The sequence below is a fragment of the Tyto alba genome, unplaced genomic scaffold (genome assembly GCF_018691265.1).
Source record: "Tyto alba isolate M040663 unplaced genomic scaffold, T.alba_DEE_v4.0 Super-Scaffold_1000006, whole genome shotgun sequence".
Taxonomy (NCBI): domain Eukaryota; kingdom Metazoa; phylum Chordata; class Aves; order Strigiformes; family Tytonidae; genus Tyto; species Tyto alba.
Genome location: NW_024881272.1, coordinates 16,865,842 through 16,891,829, shown reverse-complemented (window position 1 = coordinate 16,891,829; position 25,988 = coordinate 16,865,842). Strand labels below are relative to the sequence as shown.

The window sequence follows — 25,988 nt, the reverse complement described above, 5'->3', positions numbered from 1 at the left end:
TACCCCTCATTTTCTTCTACATCATGTTCCTAGGCACTTCGATTTGTTTCCCATTAGATTTACTGAAGGTGCTTGCACAGTTAAAACGAGTCAAGTAAGCTGCATAAAAGAATGTTTTACTTTAAGATACTGTTACAGGGTGAGTACTGCTATTGAAAGAGAAAAGGACACCTGTGATTTATTGTAAACAAAAGTGTATTTTTCCGCAATGAAAGCTCCCACTTGATGCAACAGCAATAAAAATGAATGTTCTGTACAAAGTATACCATTAAACATGTTTTCCAGTTTAAAATACCCAACACTTTGGATTCAATAGTAACTGCCCAAAACCTAGTAGCAGTTACAGTTGGATTTCTTTCTACCATGAACATGACCACTTTACACTTGAGTGCATTGCTGGCTATAAATATTAGCTGATGGTTGGAGGACATTATCAAGTTAGAGACAATAATCAGCATTGGCTTAGTAATTCTTACTAAAAAGCTGATGTTTACAAAACAATACACCTTTCCCCAGGCTGCGTACAATTACAGATGGTATGGAAAAGTGACTTTAATCATTCAAAGAATGCATTTAATACAGGATACATAAAGCAATTAACAACCTTTCAAATACTTAAATGAAGCTTTTCCTTCTTATGCTGAACATGTATTATGGGGCCAGGATTTAGAAGTATCTAGATGACAGCCATTAAAATCATTAAGGATTGAAGTACTTGATCTCTAAAGCATTTGTAAATTAAGTGTTAACAGATAGGTATTAAGCACAATATTAACATCCAATTCTGCATAATTGTGAACATAGATGTAAACCTGAGGCACAACAGGGATGCAGGTTAAAGGTGGTTGGTCATGTCAAGTGTCAGGATCAGATGGTATTTATTTACTCATCACTTGAGACTCAACAATGACTCACAGACACTGCAAGAAAAAAAAAAATAACACACCACAGCTCACTTACATTCCACCACCTTCCTAGCTGTTACTATCTCACAGGCTCCCACTTACCCAATATTTCACCATCCAGCTTCTGTCCTACAGTTCAGGTCCAGCTCTGGCTTACATGCTTCCTGCAGTAGTTCAAGAAGATTTGAATACAAGACTGTAGGTAAATTTAGAGGCACAGTGAAGAGTCAAGACTCTCCACAATTACTTCTTGTTTCCCATGTCATACAGCAGATTCCCACACTATGCAGGCTTTCCTTCTTAGCTGTTAGGATATTTCTGCTATTGGTTATTTTAAAAAACAGATTAACTTACTTTCTCATACAACAGCTTATGCCATTAACTCCTTACTTCCCAGTATTTGCTACAGCTTAAGTTGGGTTAAAGGTTTCAACTGAAATACAAAAATGTACAGTTTTTGAAACAGGTGTTGATATTGCTGCTAGACCATAGACATGATTTTAAGATATAACATATTCTAAAATTCTTGGCTCCCAATATGTTTCACTGTATAAGGACTTAATTAAAAGGTGTTGAACTACTTAAACATTCAAGATGTAAGCATGAGGTAACAAGGTGTAAACAGAATCTGATTTAAGTCTCATATAACAACCTGTCAGTTGTAGAATAAAATTCTAATTATCCACAGTTTAAAAAAAAAAAATTAATGTGCAAATTCTGCCATGCCAAGGTATTAGTAAACTTCAATCTCACAGTTCAGTTTATTTATAACAGCAGCTTGGACTCCAACACATTGTTCGCAACAGTGGTGGTTCTTCGTAAGACTACTTAGGATAAAATTCTTTTGCAGGTATTTCACAAGTGAGCAATGATTTTCACAGAATTGTAAGATGTTCCATCAGTTGATGTGGTGGCACAGTGACTACTTCCATCCTGTTCAAGATCTGACAAAGTGCGCAGAACAGTCAAGCATGCAGGGGGTTTGTTTCCATAACACAGCACTGGGAACTCCAGAAATGCTTCTGGCCTCCGCCTGATCATTCAGTGGCATGTTCATTGTTTGAGAAGCCCTGTCATAAGGTACTGACTGAAGGGCAAGAGTTAAAAGAGCCATTCATGAAATCTGAGTAAAGAAACATCTTTATAAAATGCTGATCATTTTTATCAAATGTGGTAGGCCACCTCTAGTGGCAGGCATCAATATTATCTTCTGCTGGTGGAGAAGCTAAGAATCATTTGTATGGGAAATTTTCTTCCACAATAAAGTTTTTAAGTTATTGAGTATTAATGAATGCTCCATTTCCATTTGGTTTGCTGTGACTTTAAGGGCAATGCACAAATACAGTTGTTTTTCTAGCTCTTCATGGATATCAGGAGGAGCACCACGAAGCAGATAGTCTTTAAGTAGCTGACAGGCTTTTGCCAGGTTTGGCTGAATTACTTCTGTGGTACATCTCATTTTGCTTTGGTCACATAGAGTTCTACAGTCTGTACCATAAATACAGTCCAAATCTGATTCACACTGACGGTCTTTAATTATTTCCTTCAAATTCATTTCTGGCACAATTTTTCTCATGTCCATCATTTTCAAATCATATTTATCATTATATCCCAAGTTTTTGGCACTTGTATCACACATAAGAAAGTTTCCATAAGGTCCATGGAAAATATCTTCCACAAATTCTAAAAGCCCTATAGCTATTTTTGCCTTTCTTGGCCATGATGGAGTAAACCATTGGTCCATGCTTCTTCTGAAGCCAGAGGGAATGAAAAGTTCTATAATCCATGGAAGGCTGATTCCATAGAGAGAGGTATATTCAACTCTTTCAGTCACATAGAGATCCCCACAAAAACCCATCAACTTGGGAGTGTGTTCTTTATCCTGCAAGATCACCATTAATAGAAATTCCTCTAGCTGCAGAAGTGCCCATGCAGATTTCGCCTCTGGCAAAGAAACGCTACCGTCTTTGTTTCCATCAGCAAAAGATAGGATGAGATTAACCAGTTCTGAAAGATTTCCTTGTTCACCCAATTTTGCCTAAAAGCAACAAATTGAAAAGATTAAGTACAATGTCATTAACTACCACTAATGATGTGTCATTCTACATCCCATTATTCTCCTATGGATAGTATGGTAGGTTATGTTATCTTCTGGTTTTCATTGGTTACAGATGTTTCAGAACTTGCTATCAGATGCCTGCAGAGCTTCCTTTCCTTTTTGTTCTATTTTCAATGGCACCAAGTATATGACCTTCTGAAAGTAATAATGTTCTTTGCATTTGAAAATGCAAATATTAAAATTCAAACATTGTTCTCTGTCAGATCAGCATTTAGAAAGATCATATCAAGTAGTTTGTTGAATATTCTCATATGAAAAGTATGCAAGATTCAAATGTTTAGATCAGGTTTAGTTTACAGCTGATTAAACCTTATAGGTGTAGAGAAATTACAGTATCAACTACATTTTGGCCAACTACAAGAAGTACCAAGACACACTGGGTACAAATCCCATACGATAAGCATACTGAAATACTTATTTTTGTTATTTGATATAACCACCTCCTTTGTATCAACACAGTGGAAGAAGCCATTGCTGGCATCAGAACTGTTGCATTTTCAACTACCACCAAGGCACACCGAAAGACAGATAAACTTTTCCTGAATTCTCTTTACTACTCTGAAATACCTGCTGCTCACCCATTCTTAGAGATGAAGCTACTGTAATGCATGACAAATGTCAGCAGCTTTACATAACTATGTTATATGTGTGCAGGTGTGCACATATGCTCACTCAGCTAGAACAGCACTATATTTCCATCACTGGAGACATCAGAGCTATGACAATGGCAAAAGAATTTTAAGGAAGAAAACCCAAAATCAGTATTGACACAGCATCAAAGTGATTATATTATGAAAATTCTGGGGTAGCACTAAGGCAAAGTAGTATCACATTACTGTAACAGAAGAAACTGGGAGAAGTATGGCTGGTCCTTCTGGTGAGAGACATTCCTGCTGCTCAGATAATAGAGTAGCTCTTCCAAGTATGAATATTTTTCAACTTGTGCTTCAGTCTTTGTACTTGGCTACAATAACCCCAATAGGAGCATACATGTATTTTTACCATATTTTCTATACAGATAGAAGTGAAAGCTGTAAACATGCAAGACGCATACCAGCTTCCATCTGTTAAAAAGGAAAAAAACTGATAATTAGTTATTTCAAACTTTGAGATAAGCACCTCCCAGAAAAACTATTCTTGTGTTGACTGTTTTTCTAACATGCACTTGAACAAGGCTCATTCAATTAGGCCATTCTCTCCAACTGCAGGAAAATAAGCCTTTCTGTCAAAATAGAATAATTAAGTACATACTTACTTTAAAAAGACCATATACCATTTCTTTGAATTTCTCAACAGTGGTTCCTCTTGTTGGTTTATCAAATAGGACAATTTCCTTCCTTGGTTCTGGGTCAGTACCCAAATCAAGTTGAGCAGCTTCTTCCATCTGGCATTTTATGACACCTTGCAGATTTCCCCAGATTCCTGAATAAATCTATGCAGGAAAAGTGGGAAAAAAAAGTAAAAAAACACTGTAGAAGTCCATCATCTAAAGACCACCTGTACTCCAATCAGTGCTTCAAGTAGCAACACAGATTGGAAAACTGAGTCCTGCATACAGACAATTCATGCAGCACATACAAACAATGGCAACTTCAAACACAACATGCTACTGCAGGTAGTGGTCTCTGTAGGAGATGCTACACTGTCAAAATATAAAGACAGCTTGATAAACGGTAAATTGGCATTACCGCCAGCTTTGTGTACGTTAAAGAGGCTGCTGCTTCTATTTGGGAAGCAGGATAGCAGAGTAGTAGTATGCTGTACAAAAGTATAGTTATTCCATCAAAGCTTGGAAAGGTCCAGTACTTTATACATATACACATATATATGTTCCTAAAATTACAAAATAATAATAGACCCCTCTACATCCAGGAATAATATATATTACTATGTTCAGGTATATTATATACAGATGCATATTGTGTATGATCTATTAGAAATATGTTATACCTATATATTCTATAGATACAGGTTGATTATATACATATATATTAACATGCTCTGCATGTCACAGCACACAAGGTTTGAAATAATCTGTATTGAACAGATACAGCTGGCTGACAGTAAGGTCTACTTCATGTTCTAGTCAATGACATTTCAGTGGGAAATAACAAAACTAGATTGGATAAGTAAAGCCTTACCTGGTTATTGGGCTTTGTTGACAAACATTTTCCAAAATACAATGTTTCTTTAGCACAAAGACTGCTACATGCTGACCCATCAATAACTCCAGTCTTGTATTTATCACACTGAAACAAACAGGGAGAAAAATATTTAACCAAATTGCCCAAGAAAGGAAGCAACAACTCTATTTCTCCCAATACTTGACTCTTAAAAGAAAAATCTAAGAAAATAGTTTTATTAACCCCGTAACAAAACAACGTTAAGAAACATAACTGGTTTTATCTGTAATTGAAGATGTAATTTTACTTCAACATGATGGAATATCAGAATTTGATTCATTTACATGTGGCACTAACTGAATTGGCTGTGGAATGCATCAGGACAAACACTTAAGAAAGCTATGCTAAATATACTTACTATTATTTTCCTACAGTCATGTCCTCTGCATAGTTCTGTGTAGGTAGAGTACTGAACATACATAACCCAGCTGCCAATAAATACTACTAACCAAGAGATGAAGAGATACTTCATCCGCATATATGAGAAACGTACCTAGAGGACACAAAGAGAAAATACTGGTTTTAACTCATTCAGCAGTAGTCAGAATGATAGAAACAAGCCTAATTTACTGTTTTATCTTTAAGAATTTGACTTTCACGGTCATAAAACAAGCAGACTAGATTACATTAAACATTCACTTCCTTCAGTGCGCAAAACTGACAGGGGAGGTGAGTTTGACTTATGTAGGTAGAAGGAAAATTACGATATGAATGACCAGAAGAAAAGGTGACAGACCCTCATAGGGCAAGCTAGGCTTCAAGAATCAATCTGATCAAAATCAAACTGCCAGAGCTCAACTATTTGCATTTTTCTCTAAGACCATTTATTTATGTTCCACTCCTGGTAAACCAAATGCAAGAGACCAGGAATCCGGTCAAAAAAAATAGCATGTGTTAATGTATAAACATGCAAGATATACAACCAGCAGGGTGGGTATCAGCGGCAGGTTCCATGTGCTAAAATCTCCCACTCCTTCCTTGAAATTACACCATTTAATTATGCAAGTAAAATTCCTCTGCACTAGCCTCACCTTCAGTGGTCTTTCCCATAACCATATGACTTTCCTGTTGTTTCTGTGGCCTCATGTTTATATTTTTCACTAGGAACAGAGGAAAGCAGTATTTATAAATTAAAAATGGAGGAAGAGGTTAAGTGCCTTACAAGGGAAGAGGCACATTTTTGTTTTTTCCTTCTGCTGAGCCTGGTGTGCTAACAGTTTGATTTTCATAGTCACATCTGGATTAGAAGAGAATTCGAAAGTCATGATCAGTTTCAGCAACAGGATAGAAGGAAAGTGCGTGAGAGCAGCTATACTGAGTCAGTCCGAGATCCTTTCCTGTTAGTATCCTGATCTGCAGCAATAGCTATAAATAGATGCCACTAAAGATTGAAAACATAAAATATATATCCCACATGTGCTCCCATTTTCCTCTAGAAGAACTTGCTAAACCAGATGTGACTTTCTGTATTTAGTTAATCACAAACCATTTCTCTTTCAGGAACTTACCCAGACTCCCTTAAGATCCACATAAGCTTTTAGCATGCACAACCCCCCTTTAGCAATTAATTCTACAGGACTACTGCTCACTATACCGAGGTCAGGGACTGGACATGATTTTGCTTAAATCTGGCTCATACTAGCTTTGTTTGAGATCCCCTAGATTATGTATGGGAAGAGAGGAGTTATCAATGTCTATCCATTCTCTCCACCTCTGTCATGATTTTGTAAGCCTCCATCACATGCCTCCCTGCCATGCCACCTCTCTTCCAGACAGACGGGTCCTAACTTAGCTGTTCCTCATAGAGAAACCATTCCATATGTTTGAAAAAAGTTCCAAGCAAAGTAGTAATGATGAGCAGTTTTGCCATCACATACATACACATCAAGTTAACCCATCTCACACATACTAATTTCAGATGGCTCCATCTGCATGGGAGAAAAAGCACTGAAATAATTCCAAATCACTACAATTTGACAGCAATCATATTAAATCTCAGTAAATTGAATACATGGCTTCAACTTGATCTGCTCATACAGCCACAGGAACTTGACTGGTAAGTAAATAGTTATAGTCAAAAACTCATTAGTGTCATATTCTAAATTTTTCTGCTTTTGAAGATCAGAACTGAGACAGAACCACCACACCTTTGGACTTGCTTAGACTGCAATTTCACTATACAAATTGTTCAGTACAGTACAAAGTGCTTTGCCCCTGCTTCTTTGCATCTCAAAACTGAAGCCCATTTTTGTTGTAATTGCACCCAAAAAACTCTTTGCAAAAGTATACCACTGATGGAATCGAGGTGTTGACCTGATTCACAGTACAAGCCTGAAAACAGTTTTGTCAGCACAGCAATTTGATTCAGATCACATTTTCTCTAAAATAAAACACTTCCTTAACCGCTAGTGATAGAAAACTCATCATATGCATCATTATTTCATTGCCAGAAGTCTGACAGACACACCTAGGAGAAGCAAACTTTCTGTAACCAGGAGCTTGAGATGGCTCATTACCTTGGTTCTTCCAAATTAGGGCTAAGGTCAGCAAGAGGCCAGTGTTAAAAAGGTAAACATAGATCAGATACAAATTTATTTAAGCAGAGGATTTCTGTTTCCAGAACAGCTAGCTTCTCAACTGATTAGAAATTTCAAACTGTTTTTCAATTTTTATGAAACTAAGTAGATGTTTTACTGCAAACAATCAAGAGTTAAGCTGAGAAAAATGAAATGGAAAACCTGATACTGCTTCAGAGTGATCTCAGCCATGAGCTGAAAGCTTAGCAAGCTTATAGAGGGAGACCTAAGAGGGGAGTGGGTTCCAGAAGACAGCAACAGGATGAACAATATTATCTAGCTTTAAAATGGAGGTAAAACACAGACCTAGAGCAGATGTAAATAAGTCAACTTTAACCAGAAAGACTACAATAATTTCTGAGTACTTTTAAAAATATGACAAATGACCAGCCTGCATTACATCCTTTCCTCTTGAAAGAAAGGTCAAGGCAAGTTCCAAAACACCCAAAGGTGATACCAATCCATGCAGGTGCTGTCCCGCTGCATGACTCAGCTGTGCATCCCTATTTCTTCACACACACTCACTTGACTTAATCTTAAAATTACTTAGTTAAAAAGAGATAGTTATAACTAACTGCTTTTATTCTGGTGATCAGTCTTGACCAGATAGTTCCTTCAACCAGTTCTTTTATGATACTTCATTGAGAGTGTTCTAAGACAGGAATGATTTCTGCTATTTTCCTCAGAACCACAAAAATTTTAGTTGGAGTAACATGTAATTTCCTCTAAAGCATGGTTACTCACAACATGGACACGAACTGGATGGAGTACAAAAGGAGACTAACAATAGTGCCATGTGGCTTATAGCATGCTTATAAACAGCTTAGAAAATGTATGAGGAAGCTGAGGGTAGGTAAAACAGAATGGCCAAAAAAAACCCAAAACAAACAGCAAGGGGCTGGGTGGCATCAAAACAAGCAATACCATACATAAGCCTTTCCCATTCAAAGAACACTAATGAAACGACAGATCAGCAAGATTTTTAGTGCAATTTTCTAGCTTTTTTTATTTAAATAAAAAAAGACAAAATAGCACACCTACATGCTTACAACATGAAGAATCACAAATTTATTTTAAATCACACTACTTGAACAGACTGACGAAAAGCAGTAAGTCATCCTACATGTGAACCAGCAATAAGTGAGAACTGACCACCAATAGGTTCAGAAATACTTCCCCCACCACCCACACCCCTACAGAAGAGAACTGAAATCTTCCTTCAAGCTCAGGTGGACTCAGCCTCATCTGTTCTTTCTTCCAGATCATTTTCTATATTTAGTCATCTACAATTTTCACTTACTAGTTTTTTTTCTTTCCAGTACTCATCTCAAACTGTTTGCTTAGCCAGTCTTAATGTCCTCCTCTTGAGCTACTCATTATCTACTATGCTTTTTCTTCCAGTCATTTCCAGCCTATTTCTATCTGATTCTGCAACACTGGCTTCAGTTCCTGACTTCCTTCACTGTCTGTCTTTCATTCTCAAGTAAGTTTCCAGCACTACTCAGTGCCTCATCCACTTCAGTTTCTCCAGAACAATTTTCCTACGTAAGGATCCTTGCCCTGAACTACTGGCTGTGTATAAAATGTGCTTATCATCCACAAGCAGCCTTCTTTCACAGCTCTGGGAAGCCAGCAGAGGCGATACGGAAATGCACTAGGATAGTGTCTCTCTCCCTGTTCTCACTTCCAGAACCAAAGGAAAGCTGTAAGCAGGGCAGATGGATTCTGTGCATAGTTTAATTCTTACACCTACACTACACAAAATAAACCAAAACAAAACCAGAGAGATCTGCTCTTCCCCAGCAGATCTCTCCCAGGGGCACCAGGTTACCCGCCCTGAGGCAGCCATCCAGCAGAGGTCTCTTGAAACACAGTTTTGAACTGAGAGGTGAACCAAACCAGTAGATCAAAAGCACCAAAGGTACAGGATTGAGGGATCACCTGATCTGGATCAGTCATGAGCATACAACCAGATTTTTCTCAGTCCATCTAGAGAATGCAATGTGTTGGGGTTTTTTTGCTCCCTTCAAACTTTCTGCTGGTTGAAGGATAGATGATACATGATAGTTTTATCACTTCCTAGTAAGTACCACTACAGTTCAGTCATGCAGGCTCAATGTCTTCTGTAATAATTTACTTCTATTTATTTGTTCTTATACCACCTAAAAACTTACGGTTGCATAACCTAGAGGTTTTGTTTGTTTGGGTTTTTTTGTTTTGGTTTGTTTGTTTGGTTGTTTTTTTATTTATTTTATTTTATTTTTATTTTTTTTGCTGGCTTCAACATAGTAATAACACCAATGAGTGCTCTGTAGTACAGTTCCTGAAATTATCTAACTAGGTGAGTCATTCATCTATTTTTACTTCGGCCTAACATTTCTGTAACTAGATACAGCATCAAACTGAAAGAAGGACCTCCTCTGCCTTTGCAAGCACAATGAGATACAGCAGCATCTGAAGAGCAGTACAAAAGGTATTTCTAATTAAAACATGGTATTTTGATAAAATCAGATCATATTCAGTTATTGATAACTATGCAACGAAGGCTTGTTTGTTAGGTTTTTGTACTCATCTTGTTGTCAGATTGACTTCTAATCAATTGAGCAAGCAGCTGTCCATTATTCCCACTTCTACTCCCTTGCCCAAATCATCTGTTCAAGGTTACCACCACATAGCAGAGTCTCTAGAAGCACAATTAGATGTCATACTCAGACTCATCATCATGAAAAACACTTTCACTGGAAGTTTCCAGTAGTCAAATAATGAGCTGGAGTCAGTAAGGTATGGGTGCATGCTCACTCTGCCACTTTAGCTCTATGTATAGTAAGCTAACAGAGCACGGGGTCAGAGGAGCATCTTGGATTACCCCAGCAAAACTCCACAGAGCTCAGCTGTTAGCCCCCTTACAGACTAAGCACAATTAATATGTGTCAGGCTGAATTGAAAATGGCTGCAATGGCAAGGGCTGACTGAATCCACCCTCAACTTCTTGCACATGCACTGCCACAGAGCTAAATTGAGAAATTTTATTTTCCATATAAATATATACCACCAGCATAGTGGTATGAACCTCATCTCAGACAAAGTCTCATCATTTATTTCACAAAATAAACAAATAAACCCCAAACACAACCATCAGACACACACAGAACTTGAGCAACAAAACTCCTGAGCATCCAATCTGAAAAGGATATACTTTATTAATCAGTGTACGGTATTCTACGTAAATTTGTTGCCAGCACCAAAAAAAAAAAAAAAAAAAAAAAAAAAAGAAAGATCTTGCTTGAAGTTTCAGGTAAGTCTTCTTCCTTCCTACCCAACCTCCCAACTTCTTTACTCAGCAGAGAGCTGCTGAGATAGACCGTATGCAGCTAGAAAGAATGGTAGCCTCCTCTCCTCCATCCAGCGCTTGGCCTACAGCAGCTGAAAAAGCTGACAGACGACATTCCTACACATAAAAGCTCTCTCCAGAAATGTGTCGGTGTTTGGGGTTTTTTTTTGTCTGTTTTTTAGTAAACAGCACTGTAGTACAAGCATCATAATTTAGAAACTCAGTAGGGAAACTGAGTGCTTTATCACCTCATGTACTTGAATTTCCAAGTGTCTTTCATTTACGAAGTTTAACCATGTGTCTTCAAATTAACTTTTTTGAATCCTACCAGAAGTCATCTCATATCTTGACATAGCCCCTGCACATTCTTGAAGGAAACACTTTCTCTCTAAGTCCCATTCTTCAGATAAGTCTAGGTATTATTTCTTTCAAAAAGTATATAAAAGCACCACTTAAAAATAGGCTAAAAAAAAGCATTTCCAATCTAAGCAGCACAATTTATTACATTTAACACATTTAAGTTCATGGCTTGCTCCTTTTCACCACAAAAAGGCAGGCTGCAACACAAGGGCAGGCCTGACTATACAAATCAGGGCAGGGGGGGCATGGGTCAAGTTAATACAAAGTGTGTTCAATTACAGCATTTCCTACTTTTCTCCTCTTCAAGACCACTATCTATAAACAAACTGCCTCCTGAATATCTGTTCTTGCACTACAAGAGAACCTAACTTATACTCAATGACGCTACAATTCTGTGCAAAGGAAACACATGCACGAATGTCAATACAGTCATACCGATAAAGGCTCAATATCAGATTTACTTAGCTTCTTTGGGGCAGGGCAGAGGGAATTTATTCATATGGTCCAAGTCCCCATTTACCCCATACTGCATTCTACATAGCATTCTCAGTATTTCCTTTAAGTTCCATTATCCAAGTTGGGGGACAAGGTACATAACGGGAATTTTTTTTTTTTTTTTATGTAAAATGGATATCGCCCCAAAACAAAGTTAACAAATCAAGGCAGAAGCTATAGCAAGACACCTTCTTTCTTCTGATAAGCAGTAAGTCTTCTGGCAATTTTAAGTACTTGTTCTTAAATGCAATTTTTAGTTTTATTTCTCCAAACCTAAGTACAATTTGTCAGAAACTATCACAATTTGAAATATATCCCAGATTCTGATACTCAACACCATGCATAAGAGCAATCCATGACAAAAAATTCACCAGTACAGATTTTCTGGGTATGTTTACTTCAACATATCAGCATGTCTTCCAGGGCTTTCTAGCACACAGAAGCCAAATCTGATTCTTTAACTCCATCACACACACTTTCAGAGATCCAAAGTAACATGAGAACTTCTTTTATTATGTGAAACTCTATCCACAAACAATAAACGATACCAAGCATGGCAGGCAGTCTTCTGTGATTCAAGCAACATCTGTGTGAGACAGAAGCTCATAAAACATTATAAAAAAACACCATGGGTTGCAGATTATTATGAACAAGCAACCACAAGAAAGACACAAATGTCATTTACAGACACTAAATGCAAATATAAGAAAGATTATTGTTCCACAGCTGCAGTCAGTCTGGAAAGTAAGTGTGCAGAGAACAGGATGCTTGGGGCAGAGTTTGAATAGGAAAGATAAAAATTGTGGGTTTTTTTTTTTTTTATATTCGATTTTGGTTTTTAGAAGTGAACTTTTCATAACTATTTAATTATCCAGTCTTTAATAAAATACTGCAGAACACCTGCAAGGAGAACTGAAAATTATTGTATCACATCCTCCTTTCTACAAAGAATTCTGACAATGGTCTTTCCTAAGTCTGTCACAAGACTCTTCTCTATAAAATATCTTCTATTAATAGGATAACTGAAAATTCTAAGAAATTAACTTTCTTCAGTATTTCCCCACACATAAGAGAAAACTCTTATGAATCAGGAATTAGAGCAACTGCGTGCTAATGATTACCTTTTTGAAACGCAAGATACAGAGGTTTCTCCTTTAGAGAAAGGTTTTGTTGTTGGTTTGGTTATTTTTTTTTTACCATTTCTAATAACCATAATATTGTAGAACGTAAATAATATAGAACACCAAACTACTGGTAAAGTCTGAAAAAGATCAACAGAAATATATCTGACAATTTTAGGCAAAGCTGTTTCATGAGTAAAAACTGCTCGGGAACCAAGGCTTCTGGGACAACAAACCCTCTTAATGCCTTAAATTTTCTTGCCAATTCCTTCCATTAACCTTTATAACACTAAACTTTAAACCAAAGTGCTATTTGATAAAATTTTGTGTTCAATGTATACTGTCTAGTACAATCTCAGAGACCAGCAGTGGTCTGCAGGCCCCAGGACCACTGCAGATTATTGACCATGCTCATAGTGCAGGAGAGAATACAGGATATACGGGTTGATCCAAATTTGTGCTCCTTCACAGGCATAAAGAGAATGTGTTTGAGACAGAAAATCCTCCCCAAATGCCATCTGACTACATCATATACTTGGCAGGGAGTTCCTGAGAAACTAGATTTATTTTGGGCTCAGCACCATGCCAATGCAGTCACGTAGCTTTTGACTTGCAAAAGACTCAAACCCTGACAGTTCAGGGCATGGACAAGAATACACATCTGCTTACAGAAGAACACAAGGTCCCACTCTGTTTGAATCAAAGGGAATTACTTTTCTAATAAGGACCTCCTTATCAGGTTCAGCAAAAGGCCCAATCATTATTTGGTTCCTTCCCATACATTCCCCCTATCAAATTTCCATTCCTTCCCCACAACTAGTCTGTGAACACAGTCACAAATAGTCTACTTCATCTATGAAGTGTCACAACTGTTGGGCATGTGCTGTACTAACGCAGCAGGGACATGGTTTTACCAAGTCTGGCTGGGTCACATGTATGCTAAAGCACCCCCAAATACTGCAGACTTACTGCCCACATGCTACGCAAATCATTCAAACACATTTCTCAGCACTAAATCCCTAAGATTACAAAGCAATACATATAGACAGACTTCATTTGGAATTTTGACAAACTGCTAGGAAACTTCTAATAACAACATATTCAGGGCAACAGAAGGACTGAGAGTTCCAAAGTTATCAAAAAAGGAAGAAAGTGTTCAAAACCAGGAGACAATTTCTCTTTTCTGCTCCACTCTTCCATCAGGACTTTTAAATATGAGCCAGGGAACACAAGAATGAAGGAAAGCACTTGTAATGCTTGAAACGATATCTCAGTCAACTTCTTCCATCACTTGTATATTCTCCTAAGTCATGTGCATTGAAAAGTAATTAGACATTCATCCCCTGGAACCGAACTGGAAAACCACTTCTGGCAAAACTCAAGCCTGGATGCACTCCAAAGCATATGGAGAATAGCAGATCAAAATGCAACATAACTTGCCAGTTTTTTGCTAAGTGTACTTTTTATTTAAAACATTTTTATGGTTAAAGAGTATGAAACTGTTTCTTTGTTTAAGAGTACAGAGAGCTTAATTCTGCAAAATATTCCCTATAACCATAATGCACTGATGTTCTCCAAATCCGAGTTGCTCAAACCATTTGTTTTACGTACTAGAAATAGGAAAGAACAGAACCAAAAATTGTAGTCTGATCATGTTACAAATCCTGTTTTGTTTTCTGTTCAGGTTGGTTTATGGATCATAGGATGCATTTCAGGTTGGCTGACATGATGTATGAAAATATTAGCCCACACTGCCTTGGATGCCATGTACTGGATATACTCGTATCTTTAAAAGCAGACAGAGCATGCTTAAGATTATGCTAGTGTCTTGAATTATTTGCATCCTGAGCAATCAAACCGAGTAAACAGAGATTGAGATATCTTTTGAAATAAAGTAAGATAATGACCAAGATGGAAACCAGGACATTTCTCCTTAAAAGGTTAAGCAAGACAAAAAAATAAACAAAAAAGAGGATTAAAGTCTTGGAGGAAATAGATGATATAGGAAAATTCTGTTACATAGGGCTTTAAAATTTGTTTATTCTTTGGCCTTTCAAAGACAGTCCCTTGCACATCACTGAAGTCCACATGACATCTATAAAGAGCCCAGAAAGCTTCCCAACATGCAAGTATTCTTTACATGATTATTGTAATGTGCAATCCTGATAGCTTGCCCTCAGCCTCATGATACAATTGCTAACTACAGCTATCTGAAAGAACTTCAGGACAACATCTCCCCAGTTTGGGACGCTCTTCCTACAGTGTTAATCACCCAACTTTAAGATCCTATAAATACAATTAGATTTTTTTTTTGGTACACTACTTAAGAGCTAAAAAAAAAATTCTGTGGGTCTCTAACTACTAGGTTTTGATCTGAGGTAAAATATCTAAAGGTTTTTCCTGCTCCTTTTACATGAGCTAACACTTGGCAGCACATCCTTCTCAGCCAAAAAGATGATCAACCAATTATCTATGGATCTCGCAATGTGTATAACAGCTAAAGAACATGTAAAACAGTAATAACAGAACATTTGCCATAGAATATCAGTTGCAAACCAACTGCTATCATCCTGCTCTTATTACAGCTGGAAAGCTAGAGCAAATATTAATTTTTGTCTCTGACAGAACCTGATGTTCTATCAGCTCACCTCACAATACAGTTTTCAAAACGTCTGGAACACCAGCCAACAAAATTTGGTAGCCACTCAGTAATACCTCCCATTGTACAAACACCTTACCTCGTGTGCTACTTGAAATATTGCATAAAAATACTCACAAATCTTTCCATCTTGCTTGTAGCTACATCTCAGTGAGTTAAAGTCCAGCATTTACTTAGAAAGCATTGGCAGCTTTGCAGATAAATCTCAATAAAGCACTCTGAAATAATATAGTTTTAACTACATTTGTCTACATTGACTACATTTGTCATGTACCAACAGTAATATGCAGTGACAAGAAAAGCCAATATATTGATAGCTTGCTGCCGTTCTATAGCTGCATCAAATATCAACATACATTCACTGTCTAACACTGAAAAATATGTTAATGTGCACAAAGCCACTACGAGATCTCCTAAAACAAATCTGTAGAATATTCAAATGCAGCTTCCAGTATAAGAAAGCACAGTCAGAAATATTTTTTTCGTCTGCAAGAGAAACGAACAAATATTTTACTTCTTTGGTTTCTCTAGTAAACAATCTTGCTGTCTTCCTGTTTCTCCACAGATTTTAAAATAACATTTTTCTTGAAAGGCCTTAAATTAAATGTTGAGGAGAAGAATGGAAAAAAACTGTATCAGACATCACGATATAATCAATCGTACAAAGTCTTACTACGGCAAAAGGAGGCAAACCACTTGAAGAATCCTAATTTGAAAGATAGCATACAGATTATGAATTAATTTTTATTTGTATCACAGGCTTTCTTCTATGGGAATCCAAATGTACAAGCACCTACTTCAGTAAATAGATTAAGAGTAATCTTTTGGTCTAAAAATCAAGGGATACTGACCCAGATTTGCAAATACATACCATAAAACAATTACTAAAGAAGGTGAGATTATACCCATATCTGTACAATTCTCCTTTAATGTTACACCCCATTTCAGGTACTTCCAAAGAAAGAATAAAATCAGCAAAGTTCCAGATGAAGAAGAATTAAAACATTTAAGACTTTAAAATGCATCAGGATGACGTTCACGTTTTTTTAAATCCAATGATCACTAAGTATTTCATATCAACAGATGATGAATATAAGCCAAGTAAATATTATATACATCCCCTCCAACTCAAAGGCTCATTTTAGTTACAATTTAATTAAAATATAACGCGACAAATAAAAACAACTCCTGAAGAATAACCCTTAGCATACCACAAGGTCATAACTAACACTTCACAGCAGAACTTCCTGCTACTTGATAGCCACAGCACTTTCAACCAAAACAACCTTACACACATAGCTTAAGGAATACAAACGTGTTCCTGTACGTATAAAAGCGTGTCTATGAACGCATACACAAATGAATGAAGCAACTAACTACCGGACAGCAAAAAGAAAAGCGCCCGGCATTAATTCTTTTCGGACACGTGAAAGAATGAGTCCGCTGAGGCAAACTCTAGCTCATCCTCCGACGGGATGGATGTCCCACAGCACCGGCGATATGTGTCAAGGAGAGACATCCCGAGGAACGCGTGAGGGCTCCTGCGGGCGCCGGCAGTGCCGCCGGTGCTGCTACCCAGCCGAAAACCTCCGGCGAGAGCCAAGGCGCCGGCGGGCCGGCGGCCGCGTAACAGGTCCTGCCGGGGAGCGGCGCGGGCCGCTCGGGGAGGGCGCTCCGTGGAGCTCGCGGCACCCTGCGGCAGCCAGGGAGGCCCGAGCCGGCCGGCGGGAGGGGCGGCAGCGGCCCCCGCGGCCCCGCCACCTGCTCCCGACCCCGCCACCCGCGGCTGCGCCTCAGCCCCGGCGCCGCCACCTCCCGCCGGCCGAACCTCCGAGCTGCAGCGCCGCGGAGCCGAGCCCCGTCCGCCGCCAGGCGCCGGCGGGAGGGAACGGCGGCCGCACCCGCGACGGGCCGGAGGGAAGCGGCGAGCCCCGCGGGGGGCGCCCGCTCCTGAGGTAACTTCGCAGGGGAGGCGAGCGGGGCGGGAGGGGTGCTGGCACCGGCCTGCCCGTCCCGACCCGACCGCCGCGGGGGACAGTCTGCTGCCGGCCTACCTGCGCGTACTGGGGTTTCCTGAGCCAGGCCCCCGGGAAGAGCCGCCTCGCCATGGCAATCACACATCCCCGCAGCGGGCGGCGATCGGAGGCGGAGCGGTGAGGAGCGCTTCCCCGCCCGCCGCTGCAGCCGCGCCGGCGGCTCGGCTCGGCACGGCACACGCGCGGCGGCGAGGGAAGAAGGAGCGAGTGCGGCGGCCACTCTCTCTCAGGCACCGGCGGCCGCCGAGCGACGGCAGCTATCAGCGTGCAACAAGGTCGGGCAACTGCCGCTGCCGCCGCAGGAACCCGGTGGCCCCGCCACGCACCGTTTAACGGGGAGGGCGGGCGCAGCTGCGAGGGAGAGAGGCGGGGCCGGGGGCGAGCGGAGCGAGGGGAGGCACCGCCCAGCCGGGAGGGGCGGGGCGAGGGGAGGCACCGCCCCGCCGCTCAGCCGCGTCGAGCCGGCGGGGCCGTCCCCGCGCCTTTTCCCGCTCCCGGGCCGTGAGGGGCAGGGGCGGGACTCGTGGAGCCGAGAGCCACCCCCGAGTTCCCTCGGCCCTCGTGTCTGCCAGAAAGTGCTCGGGCCCTGTCTGGGGACAATTATGAAGAAGTCAGTTGATAAATAATGTGTCTCATTGACTGCGAACAGGCTCCTGTCATTTACTGGACAGGGTATTAAAAACAGCTGCAGGCCTGTTACAGTCTAAAAAAAAAAGACTATTTCCTCCCAAAATATGAAGGGAGTGTTTGCCTGAGCTCTTACTAACACAGATTAGGGACATCAGTCTCATGAAGCAAGGAAAAAATTATCAGTTGGTCCTTCAGAGGATGTCTCAACTCTTCATGCACTCTGAGGAGTCCCAGTCCAATTGAAATTAGTGGGAACACTGTTAATGTCAAGTAAAATCATCCTTTCTTACGTGAAATCTGATGTTTGTTCTGCCTCCTTGTGTTTATGACTCGACTGTAACTTCCGGTGCAATGTGTTTAGCAGAGTCAAAGTCAGAAGCCGGGAGGCTCCTGTTCAGATGCTTTTTGGCTGTGAGACTTGGGGCAAAAAGATTATGCCACAGTGTGGGGATAAAAATAACGAGATGAACCTAGCATGTTACGGCTTTTGGTGTTCAATACGCTTACCGAAGAAGGCTGCTTTGATGAAAAGACAGGTCACAAAAATACTGCTGTAAGAATAAGTTATCTTTTTTTGGCAGGGCTTACTCGAGGAAAGATGTGTAATCTGGAAACCAAATGTTAGGAGCTCACAAAGTATTAAAACTCTGCAGAATTTAAAGAGACTCGTGCTTTAAGATTCAAGAACAGTCTGTGACTGCTTTTTGAATAATATAATCACTGCCAGAGTCACTCTGAAGTATAAATCTGAAAATTAATTAGTAAGATTTGGCACTCCAGTAAAAGCAATCCTGGCTTTAATAACAGCCAGCAACTCTCACAGTAAGGGTGTTTTCTTCCCTTCCTATTCAGGCAGGCCCAGATGGCTGTGCTTTCTGCATCACCTCCCTCTACAGTTCAGTGGTTTGCACAAGTTCAGATAGATTACGGGCATGCAAAGGAAAGGCAACACAAGAGGAGACCACAGAGCAAACATTCAAACGTTTTGCTGAATAATCTCAAGCCATTACTTCATCCAGTGCTCTACGCCAACCCTTGGAATGACAGGCTGGGAGTAATCATGAAATGTGGGTCTCCCATATGGCTGGCAAGGATCTAAATGCTTCATTCCTGCTATGTCTGGATCCAAACAGTTCCTGGCATATGTTCATTAGGGGATATGTTTTTCACTTAGTACATGAGATCTTCGTCATCTGTGAGAGCAGGTGCTTTGTTCCAGCACTGAAGTGTTTAGTTCTTCTTCAAGTACTCTTTGCGCCCAGGCTTTGCTCAGTGCTAAAGAAATAAGGCCATTTTAGCCTTTTTCAGCTACCTGTTAAACATGGAGTACCAAGTTAAGCCTCAGTAGAGGCAACTCCCATGAAAAGCTAGGCCACTAAGCCAGAACAGAAACAGAAAAGGTGTAACATGCACTGAGTTGTCATTCAGTGGGTATGCAGAACCAAAGGAATATTCTGAAGACCAGGGGACAGATGCAGGAAAGCAACAGAGGTAAACATTATTTACTGTACAGCCTTTTCATTCACACATGCCTTTCCATTCTGCACATTATCCACACATTATCTGTTTTTGTATGTCAGTGCCAAAACTTTCGTATATCTTAATGCCCAAGCAGCAAAAGGTATGCTGATTTATTGCTACCTGTTAATATTTAAGTTTCTTATCCACCGATATCAACGAGTGTTTTTACTCTAGTGATGCCAAGATTGTGTATAAGATAGAAATCAGCTGCTGATTATATAAGAGCAGTGTTTGTCACTCACACTGTCAAAAGGTAAATGTGGCTTTATAATACCTTCTTACCTTCACCTTCACTTCTATGACAACTTGGAGCTTATTACATTCTAAGAATAACTCAGAAAAAGCTAAGACTGGTTACATGTGCTGAAGTGCCCAGGAATTCTGGACATACAATGAATGAAAATATGAGACTAATGAGGAGAATTAAAAACTACAGAGAAGAATAGGACTTCATCAAGATATTCAGTATAATGTATAGTAATTTATAAATAATTTCTTATTGATTATAATGTATAATAATTATACATTTTTATAGTTGAATATATAATAATTTATAAAAATACAATAAAGAATTTTATCCAATTTCTTTTCAAGGAAAGTCTGTGTTACTTGAGCAAATAATACAGCTTTTAACATTAAACAAAAGCTAAACATTAACTTATTGCAATGGTGCTGGACTTGCTTCTTAAGCAGCTGCACCCATGTTTTAACTTGAATGCTATCATAAGAGACTCTGTGGGAAATCCTCAGGGTTCACACACTCTCCTCACCACCATATTATATGCAGGGAGCCTCTGGCTAATGTTAATAATCACAAGACTTCTCTTTCCCACAGCAGCCTTACCAACTTCCAGTCTGCCTAGCATGGCTTCCTGGAATAGCGCTCTTATTCTTTGGATATGCCTAAGAAATATTCTATGATCCTGGACAGTACCATAGTTTTAATTTATTACAACACCAGTTGGAATGGAATGCCTTAGTATTTGTCAGTTGCCTTGGTTTTAAATTACTTTTAATAAGTGTATTTATACAATATACATTACAATGATTTAAAATAAAACCAACTACAGTTTCTAAAATAAAGTCTACAAAAATTTAGAGGTTTATCTGTCTTCATATTACCCAGCTATCAAGGTGCTTGCTCAGAGACCTGTCTGGGAGTCTGTTTTTATACAGAACCTACTTCCTTAAGCCTGTCTTTGTGGAAGAGAATGGAGATCTGAGGACACATCCAACCTTTAGACCTAAACTTTCCCTTGTGTTCCCTTCAGAGTGAGATTCTGTTTCCTTCTCCTGTAAATTTCTGTGAACTCTGATTTAGTCAGTGTGTTAACTTTAATTTTATCCTAATAGATTATTTCCTATCACATTCAAATTCTTAGAAATGCTAATGCTTCTAGTACATGAATAGGTGGATCCTTCTCTTACCCAGAAAGCAGACAAAGCCTGTTAAGGATTCCCTTGTGGCTTAACTTGTTATAAACAAATCATTAATCTATTTGAGGAAACAGACTCTTCCAGCCAGCAGGTTTCATTTCTAAGGCTGTATTTACATGGACACTTTAATCTTGCATAAATCCACTCTGCTGCAGAGGCAGATGGTGTCACCCTCTCTTGCTGTTGGTTCTTACCTTCTCCCTTGGGTTGGCATAATCATTTCTGTTGTTATATAAAGAACTAGATCAGTGATCTGAACTAAAAACTGACCTTAATTCTTTTTTCGTCTGAGTTAGGTTAGAGGCAGTCCAATTCCTTTCGTCAGTAGCTGGGATTTATGCCACAGTAAAGTGACTGTAACCACTGAAACTTTTGTCTTATTAAACATATTTCTATCAAAAATTTATCTGACTGTATAAAATAAATCAGATAAATTATACAAATGTATGTGACTGTTTTGTAGCTCTTGACTGAGATTAGATCCAACTATTATTAAACATTTAAAGATGCTGATTAATTCTGGGTACAGGTCTTTGCTTTGAGAGACACAATGTCTACTATTTTTTCTGGTGTATTGTTTAAAATTTAAAAATGTGCTAGAAAACATTACAGTTAATAGGTCTTAATAACGTAATATGTTTAGAGTAAATAGGTCTTCATAAATTCAGAATAGAAAGATTTATATATTACTGTCCTTTATATGTTACAGGACTGAGGAAACTCAAAAAATACTCTGCTCAGAATAAAAGATTTGAAGGTAGTCATTACGTCAGTAATGGTAAATTGTAAGGAAATGCTAAACAACAGCTCACATTTCTGTTCTCATTGTTTCAAAGTCTACAAAGATAACACAGTTCAGATTCAATCAACCAATAAAATTAAGTTTAATTTTTACATATTTGTCCTTTCAAGTCTATTTCCTCTATTAATTGCCTGGAGTTACAAGGTTCAGGAATTTTACTCAGGATTAATTGAGGTTGTATGTTAGAATGCATGGTCAGAGTACACTTGCTAGCATTAGTCTATTTCTGGCTTGGAAGTAATGTTATCATTTTCAGACAACTTATTTTTGCCTAATGATTTTTACAATGTACCCAGCTTTCAACATAGTTATTTTGCTCAATTATCCAGGCCATTTCCTTCTTCTAATTAGTGGCAAAATAAAGTTATAAACTATTATAAACTTCTGTTGACACTACTTGAAGTAGAATACTTGTTTGTTCTGTTTATCTTCTGCTCATGGTAGTCATCTGTTAAAAAACCCAAACATTTTTATAATCATGGACTTTCCCATAAAGAAAAGTAGTCTAGCTGGCATTTTCTTAATGTCCTACTGCCATTTTCCAAAACTTCTTACCCTGAATTAGCACTTCCACCTTTCTCCTTACTTTATAAGGTAGCTCACAGAGCTAGAAAACATTCAAGTTCCAGCCCACACTCTACCAGAAATCCTACTTAGGTCCTAAATACTGGATTCCTGTACTGAAGCTTGTAGATGCTGACATAAGAAGGTCAATGATGATAATGAGATGTCAGCAGAATTCAATTCAGAAAGAAGATGTTAATTTTTAACTCCTAAGGAAGTTTAGTTTTGGAACAAATTACCTAGCAGGGTAGTACATTTTGCAACACGTGGTGTACTTAATTAAGAGCTCTGACTTAAATGCAATGCAGAAAACAGCTGCAATGGTTTAATGCATTGCTACCCCCAGCTGTCCTGCCATCCCCTCTGCCGGAGGACATTTCCACAACAGAACTGTTTCAGTTCACAGTCTAGCATATTTGCTTTAATTGCCTGTGAATGTCAGTTCACACTAAAATGCTAGACGGTGAACCTCAGGCAGTGAGGTACAGATATGACCTGCCTTCTGCCAGCTATGGTATGGAGGAGTAAAATGGACAGAAGAGCAACTACAGATAACAGAGCTGTGATATGAAGCCCTTTCCTCTCTTGTCCTCTACTACTTATACCTACTCCCGTGCTGTTCTCTCTCTTCTGCCATGCAACTGTTTGTGTAGCTGAATGTTGAACTGTTTGCTGAACCCAAATTAAAAATAACCCAGAAAAAGAAAAAAGCCACATCAGTTCTCTGGCTCGATTCTGCAAGCCACTGTGGGCTGTCACATTCAGAAGTGCAGGAATAGATTGGCATTTGGAAGAAGCAGCAGAAACAGGAACTGATTAAAATGAGGTAAGAAGAAAAGCTCTTCAGATCTGTCCTAAAACTGATGTCTCCTTACAATATATACTCCAGCCCAGCGATATGTTGGGCAGAGTGAACGAATCACTGTGTTATGTAGGAATTTGAATGGAACTAATGATTCCTGCAGGCCTTAAATCATACATAAGTAAATCTGCTTCAGTTCACACGTTTTAATGAAGCTGAGAATCTGGCCCTGTATGAAGGAATTAGTAGGATGTACTGGTGTGCCTTATCAAACAGTCTTCATGATACTGGCAAAAATTAATCAAAACATAGTATTTTGTCTTACTTCTTTTGCTACATTCAAAACCTCTATATGTGAAATGCAGAAATTTTGTACTGAATTGTTAGAGGATTCTGACAGTACCCTGGAATAGCAGTAACAATTAGCAGAAAACTTTAGAAAATCATTAATTCCTTTTAGGAAACCTCAAATTGTAAGGATTATAAAGTTGTTAGGTCTAAATACTTTTTTTGTTCTTTTTGGTATTATCTTATTAAAGTTGGTAATTCTGAGGTAATTTGTAATATGTGAACTTTCTTAAAAAATTTATCACCCCTTAGGAAGGAAGCAGCAATGTATTGCTTAAATTCCAAGCTGTTAACCAGCTATATGTACAGTTGATCTACTTAAGTATTCACCATTGTTTTTTCTAGATAAAACAGTTTTCACTTTCCTTTAAATAACAAAGCACACAGCCAGACAGTCAAGTATATTCCTGGCACAGAGCAGATGCCTTTTTTGATCCCTAGAGTAGGCAGTCTATTGATTGTATATTAATTAATTCCTGTAGCCTACTTTATAGAAAGTACTGTGGGATTGTTGACAGAAAATATCCCAGTAGACGTAATGTATTAACTGAATTATTTTAAATTTGTCAACATCTAGATTTCTATAGTACTTAGTAGCAATTCCCACTGTAAACATAATTACTAGAATAAAGTAACAGTATTTTATGCCTAGAATGATTTTTTTTTTAAAAGAAGCAAAAATACTGGTTTAAGCGAAGTATGGAACTGCATTCACACACAACTTTTCTTATATTAAAAATACTCAAGCAGAATAAATTCAGTAGTCTAAAATATATTCTTTGAGTTCTCCATATATTAGTACACATTTCTGAACAACATGTTTTTGATCCATCTATACAAAATAATAAATGAATGACAACAGCTACTAGGATATGGCATTTCTAAAGGTGTTCTTTTCCCTAATTGTATGACAATAGGCAATTTGGAGCAGTAACAGTTTAAAACTCTTTAATTAAAAGATCAAGCTTATGTTAATATAGTATACAGTATTGTATATATCTATATGCTTCATTTAATTTTGGGGAGGTAGTCATAGATTGACTATATCATAGCAATATACTGTAAAAGTATCTTGTCAAATGAGGTTTATGCCTGGATCCTGCAAGGCTCTGCAAGCCTGGTTCTGTGCAGTGCTGCAGCTCTCCCTGACCAGTTCTGCCATATGCTTTTTCAGCAACACTGCAGTTCACAACAGAAGTTATTTTTCCCCTGCCCCCTCCCAGCTCATCTAATTTTTGCATCACAGTCATCTCTGCTCCCCTGGCCCCCCATCTAGATAAACTGTTTTGAGACAGTCTTATAACCTAGACCATCAATATTTTTCAATTATTTTTAATTAAAGGTTATTTTTAACCCAGATTGCTTCTGTGATGAAATTCACAGCATAGCAGAACAAAGTTTTTGCCTGCACTAAGGGTGTGTGGAAAGGAGGTTGTGGTGGGAACTTCTTAATCAAGCCCAACTGCTAAAGCAAATGCATTGTGGAACTGCAACTAAAGTAACTTTGTTATTTGACAAAGTGACATCTGTAATAATGTAGGCCTCAAAGACGTATTTTACAATTGCTCCATACAAATATACATCAGAAATCATGCTATCTGATTCCTTGTCTTTAATTTAAAAGAAACGAAGGCTGTATTTTATATAAAATTAAGTCTATTAAAAATAGCTATAATTTGTCTAAATATATAAAGAATAAACTATTGCAGTTAAAGCATTTATTAGCTCAAAAGAAACACACTGAAAATATATATTTTGTGATAAACTGATTATATTCAGTGCTGTTATGGTGAACAGTGCAACTGTTGTGCATGCCCCGAGTTCTCATTGTACGTAAGCTCAGAATCTTCTTTCCAGACCGAGCATTCAAATGACAACACCATCACACCCAGACACAAGCTGTAGCAGATAAAGCATTTTCTTTTGACCAAGCAGGCAATCAGAGCCTTACTGGATCGTTTATATTACAAAGTAGGTGCACAAAAGGAGATTTAATCCACAAACCCAGATTTCCAACCCACAAAACCAATCTGGGTTTGGGATTTGAGAGTATAGCTGCAAAAAATTTAGTAGTGGGTGAGGTAAACTGAACAGTTCTC

The 25,988-nt window shown here is 38.7% G+C and overlaps 1 protein-coding gene across 2 annotated transcripts; it reads right to left on the bottom strand.

Moving 5' to 3' along the window:
- Positions 1-177: 177 nt before the first annotated feature.
- DIPK1A (divergent protein kinase domain 1A) lies at positions 178-18,140 on the bottom strand. Of its 2 annotated transcripts, none has more exons than XM_033000695.2 (5): positions 17,804-18,140; positions 5,566-5,700; positions 5,166-5,273; positions 4,280-4,456; positions 178-2,943 (listed from the first exon to the last, which is right to left on the bottom strand). In XM_033000695.2, exons 1-5 carry the CDS (start codon positions 17,855-17,857, stop codon positions 2,131-2,133), a joined length of 1,287 nt encoding a protein of 428 aa, XP_032856586.2. In that variant the 5' UTR covers positions 17,858-18,140; the 3' UTR covers positions 178-2,130. The 2 variants fall into 2 exon arrangements, with proteins under 2 accessions (XP_032856586.2, XP_042639706.1); XM_042783772.1 differs by having other exon boundaries at positions 5,657-5,700.
- Positions 18,141-25,988: the final 7,848 nt, after the last annotated feature.